This window comes from Mesocricetus auratus, unplaced genomic scaffold, assembly GCF_017639785.1.
Source record: "Mesocricetus auratus isolate SY011 unplaced genomic scaffold, BCM_Maur_2.0 Super-Scaffold_100009, whole genome shotgun sequence".
In the NCBI taxonomy this organism is placed as follows: domain Eukaryota; kingdom Metazoa; phylum Chordata; class Mammalia; order Rodentia; family Cricetidae; genus Mesocricetus; species Mesocricetus auratus.
The window spans coordinates 26,348,801-26,366,213 of NW_024429193.1; the positions used below are offsets into that span (position 1 = coordinate 26,348,801).

Genomic DNA, 17,413 nt, shown 5'->3' on the forward strand with positions numbered 1-17,413 from the left:
ATGTGTTTACTTCTTAATCTACCTATTATATATCTATCTTTCTATCTGTTAATTCATCCATTCATTCACTTATTTTTATGGTAGAATATTTTGACTCTGAAGCCAATCTTCCTAGATATGAATTTTTCCTTTTAAGTATCAAACAACAACAAATGAGGAATAATTTTATCATATTATTGTAAATACATATAAGATACTTAGAATAGCAACATGGTGAAGAATTAAATCAGTGTCTACTATTTCTATTTTTAAGCTATCTGCTCAGATATCTGTCCAAGGTCCTTTTAGTTTAAGAGCAAAACTATTTTGGTCAAACTTCTCAAATGGTGTGAGGTCTTTTTCCCGATCCCCTTCAGTTCCTCTCTATGCTACTCATCACAGGTTTACACCTAGAGGCCAGAGCAGGCATGGCAATATGAACCTCATTGTGTTGTGTTTTTATGACTAAACTTTTGCTTATAACCACCTTCTGCAATTACTTAATCATGTGTTTTCTGTGATTATTTTCAGCACATTATTCATTAATGATGAATAAATGTCTACCTATCAATTCATTTGGCTTGAGTGATGCCAGGCTACAGGTTAGAGTCCTTTGTACTTGATTGACCAGTTACCCCTTCACCCAGTAAGATTGCACTAGGAAATCTTTAGTATAATAACCATAATATAAAACTCTTGTGAACATGGTCAAGGGACTCACAATTACAATACTTGTATTGGTATTCATATGTTTAAGGGACAGAACATTTAGCGATTTTGCACACAACACTTTAATTTTGCAAGAAGCATGAAATCACCTTTCCACAAAGGCTTATGAGAAAGAGTGAGAGATGGGCGGGAAAGGGGTCCCTAGGATAAAGAGTACTGTTAATACTTGATGAGAACTTTTACCATTATTGCATCGGGTACCAGGGCAGCACATGCCATCTCTGTGGCATCGCTTCTTTTTCCTCCGACACACCATGCAGGCTGATGATCCTTGGTGGGGACTGTGACAGTATCTTCCAACTTCACATTCCTTATCACTGCTGCAAGGGTAGGCCTGCCATCAGATAGGACAGCACAAAACGCAAAGGGTGAGGCGCTTGGACACTGAGAAGGCACTGAGGCAACAAACCTTAAGGTAAACCAAGCCACGTTTGCGGTGTCTGAATGAAATACACCATTGTGTTCTGCATATTAGTTCTCCAGGATGACCCTTAGCTGATGACTTTATGAGTATTGGTTTTTGGTGGTGACAAAGATGAAACTGACAATAAACTTTAAAGTGAAAAAGCACCATGAATTACTCATGCATTTTCATTGGCCACCTTTGGATTCAAGATTTATACTTCATACTGATAGACACCTGCTGTAAGTGACTATGGAGACTCAGATAAAGGTAACTGTTGTATTTCCACTAATTGCAGAATACATAAGCAGTCTCACCACTCCATTCCCAAGATGGAGGAAGAACAAAACAGGCAAATGATTGTGCTAGAAGTTAAAACGTGTTATCTGCTAAATAAGAGAGGAAATACTTTTACGAAAATCTCACAATCCTTGACTGTTAAGGTAAGAACAAACTGTAGAAACTACCTGATATGCACACAATACAAAAAAAATAACAACACACCCAAACAAAGCAAAGGACATTGCCCTCATTCCTACTTCCTCCACAGAGCAACAGCAGTGTCTGCATATCCAAAAGGATGCTGGACTTCAATTACCCAGAGTTCTCACAAAGCCCAGCAAGCGTCTTCTCACATGATCTCCTCAAAGCTACTATAGCAACTATGTCTTAATTTTATTCAGAAAAGACTGGTTATTAACACATTTCTCTACCAGCAGTAAGTCCTGAAAACTTCTTGAGCTGTATGTGATAGTAACTTAAAATAGAAAAGTAAAATACTATTCCAGTTACTAACCTTGGCTTTTGGACGTTCTTGGAGCATTTAACATGTACATATTCAGAGACTAAGATGTCAACAGGATACTTAGACTTGAGCATTAAGATAGGTCTTTTGTTTTGAAACATTGTTTAAATATGTAGCCTATGTTTGCTGGAACTCACCATGGACTAGACTGGTCTTGAAGCTTAAAATTGCAACAATTCTCCTGCCTGTCTTTAAGTAGTGAGATTATGAGCAAGCATTACCAGGCCTAACCTCCATTTATTTTATTTTATTTTTTTATGATTTTAAGAGAAATATATTAATTTTTAACTACAAATGCAAATCATATTTTTGACAGCTTTGATTCTTGCTTTGAAGTGTGCATAGATGATAGAAGGATGAAACTGTGGATAAAATGTTGTGTGTCTAAAATAATTATTTTTGGTTTGTGTGTTTCCATTATGAAATCCCACTTGATGTCCTGACCCCACACATTGCTTATTCCTCCTCCTCCTCCTCCTTCTCCTCCTTCTCCTCTCTCTCTCTCTCTCTCTCTCCCTCTGTCCCTCCCCCTCTCTCCCTCTCTTTCTCTCTGTTCCTCCCCTTTCTGCTACAAGTTTTCCAAGTGTGTTTGATCATCTTCAATAAGACAGAGGAAGTAGAAATGAAGTTTACGTGTAAGTCTGGGGGAAAATGAATTTTGTCATCACTACAGTGTCTTTTTACCTTTGAAAGAATAGCATTGGGAATCGCTCACCTCACTTTGAAGGTGGTTTGAAATGATTGCACAGTGGCAGTTCCACATATACATAAAATAAATTTGTGTCATGAGCCCGCATTACGGTTTCCTAAGTTGACTTTCGAGAGTCTCAATGGGGCTGAATTCACAGCAGCAGGATGTTTTTCAAGAGTCCAGGACAAATGTCACTTCCCGCCTTGCCACACTCTTTCCCCCAAGCACTTTACTGTCCTCCTATTTAAACTCATTAATTTTAATTGAAACACAATTCACATGTTTCTGACTCATTTACATTCATTTCATCAAATTGTTTTGCAAGAAACATTTGATCTCTTACAAATCTTTCCTTTCTCAAAAAGTAGGACATGTTGTCTCAACAGAAACAAACATGTGCCACCTAAAACATCATGTGTTATTTACAACTCAGCAAATTCTCCAACAATTCTGAATGGACGTTAACAGTGGGTACCATCCATAAAGAGCAGACTACATTGGAGAGCCAAGTTAATGGCTAAATTTAGTCTACATATTCAGAAAAATATTCTTGGTTTGAAGAAGCAATGACACAGGCAAAGATGGTATTTAGGACGTCTTTAGCATGAAATGTTGTAAATATTATGTGCTTGGGATTGAATGCCCATACAAAAATTCTAGAAGGAATAATTTGAAAATTTTAAAGTGATGTTTAATAACTTTAAATACATACATGGCTTCTCTTAAGCTCATAAAACTCTTGACCGCAGTGAGATATCTGAAGTAAAATATATGACAGTTAACATACATACATATATTCCACAAATATTTTCAAAAGGGGGCAAAATAAATTGAATGAAGTACTTTTGAGAGAAGCAAGTGACATTAGGAGACATGCTTTCAAAAATTCAGTGTCTCCAGCACATATTTACTGAGGTATAAAGCCTCTTTAGCCTGATCATTATCAAGAAAACAAAACATAAAATGTAGGCCTTACATATTATCCATACTCATGTACCAGCACTGATGGCATCAAATCTCCGTCAAGAATTCTGGATGAGGTGTTTTAACACTAACACGAGGGTTCAGCCACTTGTCATTTCAGTGGTGTTCATTTGTGTTTGTTTTTCTATTATTAAATTGTGTCACAGCAGAAGAGCAAGGAGAGACAGGCAGACAGAGAAACAGGTGGCCTGAAGGATTGATTGGCATACGCATGAATTAAAGGATGACTGGTAAGAAAATCATACATAAATAAAACTGCCATTTAGAAACTGTCACAAGGAAGACTATTATTTCCCATTGACTTTGGTAAAAGGCTGTTCCTTGGTTCCCACTTGATGGTAGCCTTGTGGCAAACATAAAGTAAGCTTGAAAATCTTAGTCAAAGTTTCAATTTAATATTAATAACATGTTCACCTGGCACTTGTTTTGGGGATTTAAAAGTAAATGGCTGATAAGTTTCTTACTACAGCAATTAACAACAGTAGATTTTTATGGCTTTCTTGAGTTGCCCTTTAGACCAAGAGACTAGATAAGCAAGGTGTATGAGGGCCAGTGGCAGTCTACTGATAAAACAATGACAAAGTATAAGAGTCAGAATGACACCTGCATTCTCTCTCCACTAAAAACTTCCAGAAATGATTAGAAACCCTATATTGTCAGCATTCACAATTATTCATTATCCAGATTCAGGCATGGTTAGGATGTAAATTAATTAGGGACACCTAATAAAAGGAGATGATTAGCCATAAATTAAGAATGTATGAGAGCTATCCAGGATCAGGTTTAAAAAAAAACAAAAACAAACAAAAAAACCAAAGGCATTTGCCCATTTCTAGTCTAAAAATAGAGTTGTTTCTATGAATAGCTACACTATAGATCATTATAACCATGACAGGAGCTTTAAAAAATAGTATACACATTGGACACATGTTGAAGTCTATCAGAAACCAACATTTCTCTATAGTATAAAGAACTTGAAGTTCATTTCCACTGTGCTAGTTTGGAATAATTATTTACAATTTTGGCATTAAAATGAGGAAAAGACATTATGAAACATTTAGAAATACATAGTGTGATCAGTGGTAGAGAATTTGAGTGTACTGAACCTGCCTTGGCATCAGGCCTCATCTTGAGGTATCAGGACCAAGAATGTGTCATCATGACAGTTTTACACACATAGATAAGGCTGTGCATTGGCGACCTCTGTGCTGAATACAGAGATTACAAAAGTAAGCTTGCCCTGCAGCAGCCGTTAGAAAGACAGAAAACTGGAGGGAAACACAGCCAAAGCTATGACAATGATTCCAGTTCTGACCACAGTTTTAACAGAGTATAAAGCAGAATTATAAGCAGAAGTCCACCATTCAAATAATGATAAATAAGATCCTAAGGAGCAAAGCAAAATGAAAGGTAGTCATTCCATTTTATTTGAAACAATCGAGGCTTTTTTTCTCATTATTGTCAAAACTTCCAGGAGAAAGGGTCTATTAATTCAATTCTACATACAAGATTGAGGTTATTATTGTTTTTAGAAACTCGCCATCCTTTTGAAGATGCAAATGTAACCACTAGATCAGTTCCCTGGGATCATGAGGAATATTGCTTCAGGTTTCTCTTCAACATTGACCAATGAATAGACCTTTGGACACAACCAAACCTCCCACATTCTCAAAATAATGATATTTTTCCTGTTTGATGATGGAGGCAGGGGATAGGAGAGAAAGAGACAGAAACATCACACATTGTTCATGTGGGATGGCTGGCCACCCATCTGGATTCTTGCAAGATCGACCTACTTTTGTTGTTGTTTTAATCTAGACAGTCCTTTGTCCCCTTGAGCACTGTTTGTAACAAGCACGGAAGTTGGCTGGAGCCAGGGAAACATCATCAGCTGGGCAAGCAGAAGACAGCCTGTGGGGGTAGGGTGGGGACAACCCAGCTGTTCAATGAAAAACATTTGAATGGATAGGGGGCTTAACATGAAGGACTGGATATAGGAACATACCTTGGGGCTCTGAAGTCAAGGCACAGCAAGGCTGGCCATCACACAGAGGAAAGATAATTCCCCAGGTTATGACACTCCACCTGGTAGATTTGTATTTCCCTGAGAACATAGTGTGCACTACTGTGAAGACATGCATTTCAAAACTGTGTGGGAAAACTGCACCGTGGAGGTGCCGTATGGAATACACCCCAGTCTGGCTATGGGCAAAGTGCTCATCCAATCCTTGGTCCACTGCTACCTCTAGGCAAGCACCTTTGGGAACTCACGGGCCAGGCTGGGAGGAATGAGCTATATCACATTTGAGAGAAAGAGTTCAAATTCTCATGGTGTGCAGCAGATGGACATTTGGGCTCTTTGAAATAGCTGTTTGGCTAGGCACTCAGCAGTCAGCAGCCATTGAGCCCTGGTGGACTGACTACCAGTTATCTCCCAGGTATTTAGGAGCTAGATCTGTAACCTGAAAATGTTTTACTGGCTACTCTAAAGATGTTTTGCACACACGCACACACACACACACACACACAAATACATGCTCTTATATATCTACATCTAAAATTTGTCACTGTGTGTTTGTTTTGTTAATATAATACATAATGTTAAATATTTTGTAACATTAACTTCACAGTAATTTAATATGTCTCGATGAAATAGATATACAGCAGCATACTCATCATGAAATCAATTGCAGTGTACTTTTTCCTGAACATTTTCTCTTCAATTAAATGCTGTGGCTTTTATTCAGTTAGATTTTGAAATGCAGAAGTCATCATCATAACTTTGAATGCTTTGCTTCCAGATTTTCCATGATTTCACTTCAGAATTCAGGACAGGGGCCAGCAAAATGTTTCAGCCTGTAATGACACTTGCCACTGGGTTCCATCCCTAGTAGAATGAGAGAACAGACTCTCCTAAGCTGTCCCCCGACATCCACACGTACATGTATGATATAGAACATGCATGCACAGTCACACATAGTAAATAATAATAAATGAATAAGGAATGTAATAAATATTTTAAATCAATGGTAACACATAGAAAGTTTTTAAGACAGAATATTAAAAATAAAATCATTCAAATCAAAACTTCAACCAGACATGTCTGTAATTCTAGTAAGGAGGCAAGACAAAAGGATTCCAAGTTCAAGATCAACCTTGGCTGTTATTCTTTTGTAAAAGTTTAAAAATTAGAAAAAAAGGTGGAGGCATGAGATGTGCTGGGACAGGCGGGATACAGCACAAGCCATAGAGAGTACATTAACCATAGTTTACTACAGCGGAGGGAGAGCGAGGGGGGCACAAAGGGCAGAGCAAGAGGTGAAGGTTAAGAGTGAAGAGAGACAGAGAGACAGAGATGGGATGACGGTGCAGAGCTTAAAAGAGGGAGCTCGCTCATTCTCATTGAGTACCATAACAAGTGACATAGTGTTCATGACCCACCCGTTGTTGGGAGGGGGTGGTCAGCATGATGCTTGACGTTCCAACATTGGCTACATAAATAAATTCAAGACCAGTCTGGATTATATGGTACCCTATAACACTCACACACAATACATAACATTAAAATGTGTAAGAATTTTGTCTATATTTTCATCTATAGTTTTAAAAGATGGATAAAGTCAGATGTAACCATAGGAAATTTCAAGAAGAAAGAAGTATGGATGTTGAGAATCTGGAAGCTAATTTAATTAAAATAATTTGTGCTTCTGAAAATTACTAGGAGACACAATCTCACAGCAAACTACCTTATCCTCTGGCTCCTATAATTTTTCTGACCTCTCTTACACAACGTTTCTTGTGCCTTGGGTGCAACAGTTGTTTTGTAGATATATCAAAATTAGGACTGGGATATACAACTGAGCATTTTGGTTGGTCATGGTTTGGTTGGTTGGGGTTTTATATAATGCTCTCTGTGTGTGAGAGTAAGAAGTTTCCTCGGTAAGGGTTGAAGATTTGGAGTAAATAAATTCTCACCAACATAATTACCTAAATATGAGATGAACAAGAACTACAATAGACCAAAGTGCCAAAATAGAAGGGGGAAAGACCACAAGTCTTCAACCTTATACAAGGAACTACAGGCAACTAAGAGTCTTCCTCCAACTAGTTACCTAATGCCAAATGATCACACTGGAAAGCATAAATACAAGTAACATTATACAGACTGAGAAGGATATAATATATATATATGCATGCAACAACAACCACTTACAAAAGCAGTCATGAATTTGAAAGAAAGCAAGGAAGACTATATAGAGAGGTTTGGAGGGAGGAAAGGAAATGGAGAAATAATTATATTATAATCTCAAAAATAAAAGAAAAAACAATCTCAAAAAAAAAAGAAAAAACAATCAAATAATGACAGTCAACTGCTGGATCAACATGACTGAGTCTACATTACATTTAGTTTCCTAAGAAAACTCTAAATTAACTTATGTAGTTCATTTGATTACATATATTTGTTTTAAAGAAAAGATAGAAAGTTGAGTTTTGACACAAAGATTAGAAGACAGGAGAATACCTATTAATGTTCCTGGGTTATTATCTAGGAACAATGGATTTCTTCTAGTCACTTGAAAACAGTTCTCCAATCAATTCAGAAAGTCCCACCAAGTGCCAAGAGGAAAAGTTAATTCTATAGAATAAACACTAGATAATCTCTGGCTTGGTGTGCTCCACTCTGTCATTTTTTCTGAACGTTTTTTTTTTAACCTCCAAACCCATACGTATAACCCTCCATGGTCTCTTTCAAATGCATAGCCTCTTTTCTTTATTGATTCTTGCTACACACAAAAAGTGTGTGTGTGTGTATATGTGTGTGTGTGTGTATACATATATTCCTAAATATAAACTGTTCAGCCTAGATAATGATACTCATATGATACATAGCTTCAGGACTGAATGGTTAGTATTGGGTAATTAATTGGTATGCTCATGCCTGGAGAAGGAAGTCTCCAGCTCTGGCATCCCTTAGTTGATTGTTGCTCTTTTAAGCAAAAGGGAGAGTCTGAGAAAATGTTGGAAGACACGCCATGTTCTCAACTGTGGCATACGTTACCCATCCTGGAGTGAATGGGAGAGATAACTTTTCTGTCTGGTCAGAGAACTTATGGAGACCTAAAGGATGCAGTTTACCTGGATCTTCATTATTTCTGTAGTTTTCATCCTTCCTCCCTCATTATGTTTAGCTGTTCCCCCTCATTCAAAATATATGGGGCACACTGTTCCTACCTATGGCCACAGGGGTGTTTCAACATGTGTGTAGGTGACAAGTCCTGTGTGTTTCATGTCTCTACTACCAAGTCCTTTATACCTCTGTGACTGAGGATAATTATCCAAATGTAAACAAAGGAGTAAACTGCCCAACCTTATGTTCTCTTCAAAATGTTTGGTTGATATCAATAATAAAAATAATGTCATCATAGTCTTACAAAATTACCTCATTTCACATCTTTAGAAATATATTATGGTAAGACAGATTCTATAATTGTACTATTTGAATTATGCCTCCAGATCAATGTGTTTTATGACTCTGGGATAAGATGCTAAATTTAATTTTTCCCTTGATATAATGGACATATGTCCATAACTTCAGCAGTGCTTACCTGCTTACTTAATTATAAACATTCCACATATTCTCTTCAAAAACTCTTCTAGGCATTCTATTTCTATTCTAAGATTGGATGGGGTCCAGGAACATCATTTAACAAATTCTGTTCTGATGAACACACAATAAGGGAAGATAGAGAGGTATGGCTTCCGAGATGTTGCATGGATTAATGACACACAGACGATGGTAAGCTCGACAAGTTATGGACCCAATACCTTCTCCAGACAGACAAGGGTCCAAGTGCAGAAGGCAGCAAGTGACCCGCTGGCAACAACCATTTCCAGAAAGGTTCATTTTTATTCCAAGTGCTCATCCACTGTGCTCAGGGAGAGCTTGAGAATTTCTAGAGTTCTAGGAAAAGCAAAGGAAGAGAAATACACACACAACACTGTGTTTGGGGGAGAACACACTGTGGACTCAGAGCTGTCAACACACCCATTATTGCTGCACTGTTTCATATCCTCATGTGGTATACACCTGTGTCATGTTGGCAATGAATAGCTATGCAGCTTTCTTGGTATTTTATATTCTGAGGTTAGACATAAAACAAATAGCTTTCGTCCCCATGCAATATATGAAAGACAGATCATGTGAGTGTCCATTTGTTTGCATATTAGTATTGCATTTTTCATTTCTCAGTGAAGGGTTCATTTATATTTTTAAGTTGATACTTAGGTAGATATGAAAACATATTCTTTTAACTTACTGCTTTAAAAAAAGACTTTTATGATAATAAAACAGGTCAAGATCGGAAACATTTCCTTGTTCAAAATACAAATACTTGTGTAGGAGGAAGTCTGTATGCCGCCATTAACCATGTGACTTACTAGAGGCGCATACAGGTGAGGTAATAAAAGGGCGGTTTACCACACCGCTAACCACACCCACTTTAGGCATGACTAAAGACGTATACGTACATAGGCGGTGAACTACGTCACTAGACAGGCCCACTTTTGGGCAGGGCTAGGGGGCGTTACGGGGGAAGGCATAAAAGACAGCACACAGGAAGTCTTGGTCTCTTTTCCCGGAGTTGGGCTTCCAGTTCGGCAGCGGAAAACTACTTGGCTCATCTGGGTTACTTGTTTGGTATCTTGTGAGTAATTTCTACAATAAATACTTAGTTTTACTTTCAGTAAGTGTGTCTCTTATCGTTACAGCGTCATTTGTAGCCTCATACTTGGTAACTGAAATATCTTGTGAGTTGGTGACCAAATGTTTGTTTACATTATCACGAATTTAGAAAATGATGACATGACATTGCTGTGTTGTGTAATTATATACATGAACATGTGTGTGTAGAAATCATATCAAATTATCTCAGGAAATGTACCAAAGAAATAAGTGATAGAGTTTACCCATGGGAAGGTAGACAAGGTTAATATTGAGAATAGAAGAATGGAGAACATTTAGGTTACATGTAAGCCTTTAAAAATATTTTATAATTTGCACTAGATACATGCAGCCCTAATTAAAATTAATACAATTTTTAAAGACCTAGCATTTCAAAAGTCAAAACAGAGTTTCTTACTTACTGTTAAGTTAAGCCTGCTGTTTTTGTTTTGGGAAAAAAGTTTGCCTTAATCCAAAGCTTCCTACCAGGGTTTCAAATAAAGGTTCCCCAAGAGACATGTCCTGAATGAGTTCATAAATTTCACTTCTTGCAACAATAAGACTGTCAATTAAATATTCAAAACCATATTATCACAAGCATACATGCACACAATGCATTGCTCTAACAATTACTTGACTGGGCTAATGTTTGTTATTATCTTGGCTGATTTCACTTGAAATAGAGCAACCGAATGGCAATATCTCTCTAATCTTGTTGAATTCTCTTTCATTTCCTCCAGGAATTAGACCAGACAAAGTCAAGTAGCCACTGGCTACATTTTATTCTAATTTTGAGGAAACAGCTGATATAAGCAGATAAAATTTGAAAGACTGCTCATTTCTGTTCAAAATGATGAAAAGAAAACCCAGAAAAATATCTACCTTAATGTTCATTTTTCAGCACAAGAAGTTAAGAATCTGTTAAGAATGCTGGGAGTAAATATTGAATATTATAAACTATTACTATTAGAGATAAGAGGCTGTAAATAAGAACACATACAATGTTTATCCCTCCAGTGTTGAGAGGCAATGACTTGAGGAGAGACTGATTCAATGTACACACAGAGGTTTATAGCAAGAACTGTGCTTTGTAACTAGCATCAGATTGCACTGACCAGGAAACCTTTTATTACTAACATAGGTAAAGGCTGTGATTCACAATTCATCATAGGGAAATGTCAAAAAAGCAATTATCCCAGAACTATGATATCTCTAGCCAAGGTATAGGAGCATGTAGATTCCTTGTTCAATTAGAATAAGCCACTTGCCTGTTTGGAAAAGAAAGAAACGAAGCTATCTCATATGATAAGAATTTACCACCCTTATTCTTTGCAAGTTCAGTCTGATGCTTGAATTTATGGTGTCTACAGAATACACTCTGGTATCTCCAGTCTGTCCTGTGTACCTTGTCAACAAAGGCTCAGTGTCCTAGTCCTTGATTTTGTTCTCTGATATTTATATTGTCCTGTTGATAGGCAGAACAGATCCCACATGGCAGCATATGCACAAGACACACCAAGTACACTACATTGTCAACTGAATCATTTCTGAGTTCCACAATCCAAGACTAAGAATCTTTGAAGCAATTTCAGAGTGTCAACTTCACTCTGAAAGTCTCCCAGTAGAGGAGTGCTTGACTTTCTGACAGATGAAATGTGACAAGTCCATTTTTTGAGACATTTTAAAGATGGCTAAGTGAAAAAGCATTAGATTGGAGAATAGTTTTGCTTTTAGTTTCTGATGATAACAACAATACTACCACATGTTATTTATTAAAATAAAGCACTTTTTTCCAAAATATAAGTGTATCAATATACATATGGACTTAGTTCTCAGCCTTGTAACCCTATGAACCAATTTAAATGCTTACTGTGTAGAAAGAATGAAGGAAGGCCATCACACATGGGGCAAGGAGATATGCGTCTCCAGAAAAATATGGTATAGAGACATCATTCATTGAGTTAGCATCAATTTCTATGAAAAATTCTTTTAAAAGCTTTGGAAAGGAAGGAAATTATAAGCCCGATGATGGATGTTTTGGATTTGGTGACCCTAGTGTTCAAATATCAGCCTCAGAAATGTGGTACAACTTGTGATGACATTCTCAATGTGTTAGTAATCCCAAAGAGAACATACTGAAGACATCGGTCCCCCCACACCACCCACATCCCAGGGAATCTGCTTTTGTGTGGTGACCCAAGCATTCTCAGTGAGCAAAGGGGGTCAGAATATTTGTTACCAGATTAAACAACCAAAAAAGAAATGATGTTTGGGGTTTAAGTCACTTTGCTCTCATTCCATTGGCTCTTTCCTCTTGTGCAAAGAGTATGCTCCTCTGTATTCCTGCTGCTTCTATTTATGGGCCCCTGGGCATTACTAAGGATCCCCAGATGTACTGGCATTGGACTCTTTTTAACACCTCCATGTCTGACCTTACATTCCAGAAGCCTTTGCAAAAAAAGGGGGGGGGAGTAAAAATGTGAGCAGGGGAGATGGGTCTGTATCACCTCAATACAACCAGAGTGCCTTTCTTACTAATAGGAGGGTGGTGAAAAGGGTTAATAGAATTTTTAGACAACATGCTAGGGTCATTCTAAAAATCTTTCACTTAAGAAGAAAAGTCTGCACTTCATGCTATACATTCAAATGTGTCTAGAGCAGTATTTACAATGCTATACAAAGTCTGCCCAGTGTTGTTTGATAGTTTTAACTGAAGGAGAAGAAAACTATATCACGATTAAGATTACCAGAAAACATCTGTTCTTAGCTTGGTGAAGAATCTATTTTCCATCTATCTCTAGAGGTTTTGTGTCATGCACTCCAGCTACACCAGCTACATGAATATCCTCTAGTCAATCGCAATACAATGAATTTGTTTAGGAAGGATTTCCATGTGCCAAGAACACCCTTCCTACATCCCAATTCACCATTAAAGAACTTCTCTTATTATTTGAAGATTACATCAACTTACTTTTACTTTTGGGCAACTCTTCAGGTTAAGTAGCCATCTCCAGTTGAGGTGGATTTGACATGTATATCCCTGATACAAGGAGCTTATCTGCACCAGGACACAAAGCACACTTTGTCTTCATTTACTTTCTTTATATTGAGTTAAGCACAACACTTTTTAATCTCCATTTCCCCAGTGGTTACATAATATTTGGAGTGCATTAGCATCCTTCAGTATGTCTTCAGTTCATGAGAGTTCATCGTAACAGTGGTTAAAAATTTATAGAATTAAATTGACAATAATATTTAGAATTAACAAGGAATGATAATAAGAAAAAACTCAAAAATTAATGACGACTTTGTATTTTCATACTGGTCTTTAAAAACAGTCAATGCTTACTGAAACCTAGGACCCTGTATATTTAAGAAGAAAGGACTTTGAATGATGAGATATTTTCTGTCTAGGAATTTGACTACAACTGTCTCACCAAGCCACAGGCTCTGCTTTTCTGAGTGCTATTATCAGCACCTTGCCTTATATTCCTCCTAGTTTTCATGTATAAATTATCTGCAGTGGAAAGCAAGATCCTTCAATTCTAAGTAGCTGTAGATTGCCTCTACCATGGAGATAATGATGTGCCCTGATGGTTATCTGGTTCAGTGACTGTCTTTGATCTCTTCCCTAATTGTCCTCTGGAAATGTTTAAGATTTTTGTTAGGCTGAAACACTCAGCAATGGCTGTTTCTTGGACGAGGGAGTTAGTTCCCTTCTGCTCCTAAGTGCTTCTTTCTGTTGCTTCTTTAAACATTGTCTTTTGACAGTTAACAACCAGCACTGTGGATTGCTATTGCAAAGAAAAATGTGACCCATCCTCTAACATTTTAGTGCTATACAGACTTAAAAGATCTCAGTGATGTTAAGGGACTCAGTATCTTGAGAGACCTTAGTCTCAACAACTTAGAAGTCAATATGAAACAGAAGGACTCTCTCCAAAACTCCCATTTTTACAACCACCAAAATTTAACAACTAATTATAATACTGAACAAATTGAGTTAAATAAGATCCCTTATCAGACACATTAAATTAGTGAAATATTACTTGTATATCAGTTCTCCTCAAACAGTGTGTGTGTGTGTGTGTTTACAGGTCTTGAAGAAAATGCTTTCCAGCTACTGTCTATGATTCTTGTTCATATGCCCTCAGCTTCCATAATCTTGCCCATATTTATTGGAATTTTAGAAAACCCCATGCAAGTGTTAGATCCTACTTCCAAATTTAACAACATACAGAAATTTTCAAAGATTGTTTTCAGTTTCGTCTGAGTTCATAATTGATACTTGCAGAGAGATTTTATGAGGCTATTTGCTGGGCAAAGGGGCAAGAAATAAAAGCTCTGCCTTCTAGGTTCAATGTGTCCCACACACATTAATTCCACACAGAATGTCAGACTGCTTTGAAAAGGTTGAATGCTTGTAAGTCTCCTGTAAATCTTGGTTGCATAGAACAGACCAGATCATTGGATTCTCTAGTCTGGAGGAAGAGGAAAGAGAGTCACACCTGGACACAGCAGGTTTCAGACAGGCTGAATTACATATGATGATAACATTTCCTGGTTTTAAATGTGATCATCAGCGCTTAATTCTTACAAACAAGTCAGGCCATTTCCACGCTTAGATGAAGTGATTTTTTTATTATTATAAAATGCAACACTAGCCAGGCTCCTGTATGAGAACAGATCAAAAGCATAACAATCTGCTCGTGAACTGCTTTTCATCTGCCCTCCTGGAGCTCAGCACTGTACACGCTGACCAAATGCTACCTGAGCTTAGAAATAGGGTGTATGGAAATGCCAGACCTCTCACCCATAGCAATGAGAACTGGAGCTGTCTTTTCATTGCTGGCATATCAGAAATCCTTACAACTTGCAAATTATGCTTCCAAATTACATTAAAATGTCTTTCTTATTCAGAAGAATTAATAAATATCAACAAATTCAATTCTAAAATATCTAATCTTGCTGTCTGGAAATTATTTCAGTACAAAATGAGGATTTCAAAACACAGTTCTTCAGAATGATCAGTTCAAGGTATAATCAGCCTGTTACTGATTATAAAGCAATAATTAATATTTAACAGCGACTATGCATAGACCTTTGTGTCTTCAAAGTTAATACTAACAATTTAATTATCTGTCACAAACTACCAGCACATGTTTGGAGAATTCTAAGAATTTTAGCATCCATGTGCCTCATTTTCTCATGTCTACAGTGGGATCCCTCCATGGTTAGATATTAATAAACATTCTTGCATGTACACAGACAGGGTAGCAACACACCCACATCGCAACATCTGGCTGGCTCAGTGCTGAATCCTCAACTCATACCCATTCTAAGGCAAAAAACATGTTTGGAGTGATAGAGTGGTATGGTTTTCATTGAAGACAAGTTTAGCCGAGAATAATAGAGAAGTTGTCTGGGAATTTGGGTGCATAACCTGGGTGTGGTAGCAATGAGCTTTTCTCATTTCTCACTAGAGTTCTGTAGCTCTCCAGGTAACCTCAACCCAGCCACAGATCCTGAAATACACCATCTCACAGGCCAAAATGTCTCCTCCTGCTCACAGATGCCCCAGTCACAAAGCCTCACTGCACATTGCTCATATTTTCATGAGACCTTGACAATAGCAAGTCTTGGAGCCTGCAGACATTTTACAGATGAGCCTTTCACAAAACGATTTCACAACTTCCTTGAATATTTTACTGTGCATGTTACTTTATAGAAAGGTAAAGAATAATCTCTAATCTTTATTACAAATTGCAAATGTTAATTATAATCAATTTTCTTTATTGATTTTCCAACTTGTGAAGACTTATTAATACCCTTTCCTACATATAGAAGAATATAAAGGAATTATTGCTAATTCTTAGCTTTGGTAGTGATGTTTTAGTTATGGAATCAGAATTGACCCTTAGCCTCATCTTCTACTTGGAAAGAAGGGAAGGCAACCTTTGAGAGGCTGTGTTGGGATAGAAAGACATTTGATCTTACAAGAAACTTGAGAGGCTTCAGAATCTGGCAAATTCACACTCTACTGGGCCAAGATAGCTACTCATGGAACCCAGACTGACAGCTGGGAAACCAGCATAGGACTGAACCAGGCCCCCTGAATGTGGGTGTCATTTAGGAGACCTGGGCAGTCTATGTGGCCTCTGGTAGTGGAATAATATTTATTCCTAGTATCCAAATGAACTTTGGGAGCCCATTCTGCATAGAGGGATACTCATCAGCCTAGACACACGGGGGAGAGCCTAGGTCCTGCCCCCAATGATGTAACAGACTTTGATGATCCCCCCCCCATGGAGGGCCTCACCCTCTCTGGGGAACAGAAGGGGAATGCTATGGGAGATCTGTGGGGGATTGGAGGATGGGAGGGAGAGGGAACTGGGATTGATATGTAAAAAAAATTGTTTCTAATTTAAATGAATTTTGGAGGTCAGCCCTCTGTCAGATGTGGGATTAGTGAGTATCTTTTCCCATTTTGTGCGCTACCTTTTTGTCTAGCTGACTGTCCTTGTTTTACAGAGCTTCTCAGTTTCAGGAGGCCACATGTATTAATTGTCAACCTCAGTGTCTGTGCTACTGGTGTCATGTTCAGGAAGTGGTCTCCTGTACAAATTCATTGAAGGGTAGCTTCCACTTTTTCTTCTAAGAGGTTCAGTGTTGGTGGATTTAAACAAAAAAAGAAATTAAAAAATAGTATTCTCAACTCTGCCTAGAGTCATGGGCCTGTAATTCTAGTTACTCAAGATGCTAAGGCAGGAGGATCACAAATCCAAAGTCTGCTTGGGTTACATGCTAATTTAAGGTCAGCATGGGCAACTTTGAGAGGTATAGCTCTGTGAAAAAGTATCGACCTGGCATAAATAAACCCCTGGGTCCAATCCCTTGTACCATGGGGGGTGGGGTGGTAGACTACCATGTGTTCATCAATCCATAAAGATCAAATCACCCAAGTAGCCAATGGGAAAACATGCACATCCCTAACCACTGGGTTCCATTGAAGACTTTCCTAGAGGCCTGATGCCAGCAGAGGTAAGGATGACTAAGGGAGGGTTAGTGCCCTATAGAGACCAATAGAAAACAAGGAAGAGT

General features: G+C 37.8%; 1 protein-coding gene across 1 annotated transcript in view; it reads right to left on the reverse strand.

The window, feature by feature from the left end:
* Positions 1-17,413, reverse strand: part of Dkk2 (dickkopf WNT signaling pathway inhibitor 2) — a 95,413-nt gene that overhangs the window by 5,888 nt on the left and 72,112 nt on the right. Inside the window, exon 2 of the mRNA XM_005081990.4 lies at positions 892-1,042. Coding sequence (XP_005082047.1) covers positions 892-1,042 — 151 coding nt within the window. The remainder of the gene's footprint in view (positions 1-891; positions 1,043-17,413) is intronic.